Consider the following 1,443-nt stretch of genomic DNA (forward strand, 5'->3'; position numbering starts at 1 on the left):
ATATAGAAATATGATTAAGGACAAAAGAACAAAAATGTTCATAATCTTCATTTTGAATGTGAGAAAGGTCACTGTGAGATCTAATATAAAAATATGTACTAATCAAGTAAGCCAACCATTCCTTAAAGTGCGTAAGGGAAAACAATTTATATTTATTCTGTGAATCTATGATTATTCTATATGATCTTCATATACTATTTTTATTATGTATGTTATAATAAATGAAGACAACAAATAGTATTGTTTTTAATATACTGCTCAAAACAATCAATTTGCTTTTAAATATATATTATTAGATATTACCTCTCTGAGCTATATTTATATATAGGAATCTTTTAATTCTGTGCTTTCTTCTAACCACCCAACAGGTGTGTGCTCAGTTAATACATGTTCATGTTAATATTAGCCTAAGTGAAGCAGAGAGATAAATTTACACATTAATATTACAGATTATTAAAAGAATATTTCTCCAGAAGCCAGAAAACATACTAGTATTAGCTTTCAGAGGCAGACTCCAAGGATTTGGGATAGAATGCCTTATATATAGTTAAATAGGAGATCTGGTTGCTCCAGAGCCTTCAACTTCAGGAGATTCATTTCTTTCCTGAGTTTCAGTTTCTTCATCTGTAACATTAAGGCATGGTCTACCACTAATGATGATTTTAAACTCAGAAATTCAGTAACTATTCTACATTTACCATAGGGTTAATACACTATTCAGCTTTATTCCCAGACGATGTTAACATTTTATATGTTTCTGAAGTGAACAGTCACAGAATTTAAAGGTAACACTTTTGAAAGAACATGAAAAATCTCATTCATCTTTAAACTCTCAAAACAGGCCTCTTTTTTTTGGAGTGGGTGGAATTTAGAAAGATTCAGTGCTTCCTGGGAGAAACTTGAGACGTCTTACGTTGTCCAGCATCAGCAACTTAAATTGCACTGATTTGTCTTATCCTTGACTTTCTAACACTGATCTCTTTGATTTTTCCCTGTTCAACTCTCCAATTTGTTAAAATGCATATAATTGTTCTGCTGCTGCCTGCTGCTTTTGCCTGCTTTGGCTGCTGCATATCCAGGTGAAGATCTGGAAAGAAATGATGGATCAACAGAAAAACCCTACTTCATATCCCCTAGCCTGCACGGAATTTTGATCAAGAAGCAACTAGTTCCCCGGGAGCAGAAAAAGTAGAAACGCTCCAAACAGTGCCACTCAATTTTAAGTAGAAGTTTTGCAAATTAAGTCAATTGCAATTTGAAATGGTGCTTTGGGATAATGTGGAATTTCTGTGCTTATTTCTAAATTGTCAGCAGCTGATACCATCTGACATGCCAGGCATTTGAGGTCCGTAGCCTCTTTGAAGTAGGCTATTTTATTAGACTGGTCTCAGCTGAAGAGCAAAGTGCACATGTCAAACATTTTTTAAATCTTTAGCTGAAAGT

The 1,443-nt window shown here is 33.8% G+C and overlaps 1 protein-coding gene across 1 annotated transcript in view; it reads left to right on the forward strand.

Annotated features, from left to right (window-relative positions):
* SLC44A5 (solute carrier family 44, member 5) overlaps positions 1-1,192 on the forward strand; it is a 161,694-nt gene extending 160,502 nt beyond the window's left edge. The window contains exon 20 of the mRNA XM_006831029.1: positions 1,080-1,192. Coding sequence (XP_006831092.1) covers positions 1,080-1,192 — 113 coding nt within the window. The remainder of the gene's footprint in view (positions 1-1,079) is intronic.
* Positions 1,193-1,443: the final 251 nt, after the last annotated feature.

This window comes from Chrysochloris asiatica, unplaced genomic scaffold (genome assembly GCF_000296735.1).
Source record: "Chrysochloris asiatica unplaced genomic scaffold, ChrAsi1.0 scaffold00002, whole genome shotgun sequence".
Lineage (NCBI taxonomy): Eukaryota > Metazoa > Chordata > Mammalia > Afrosoricida > Chrysochloridae > Chrysochloris > Chrysochloris asiatica.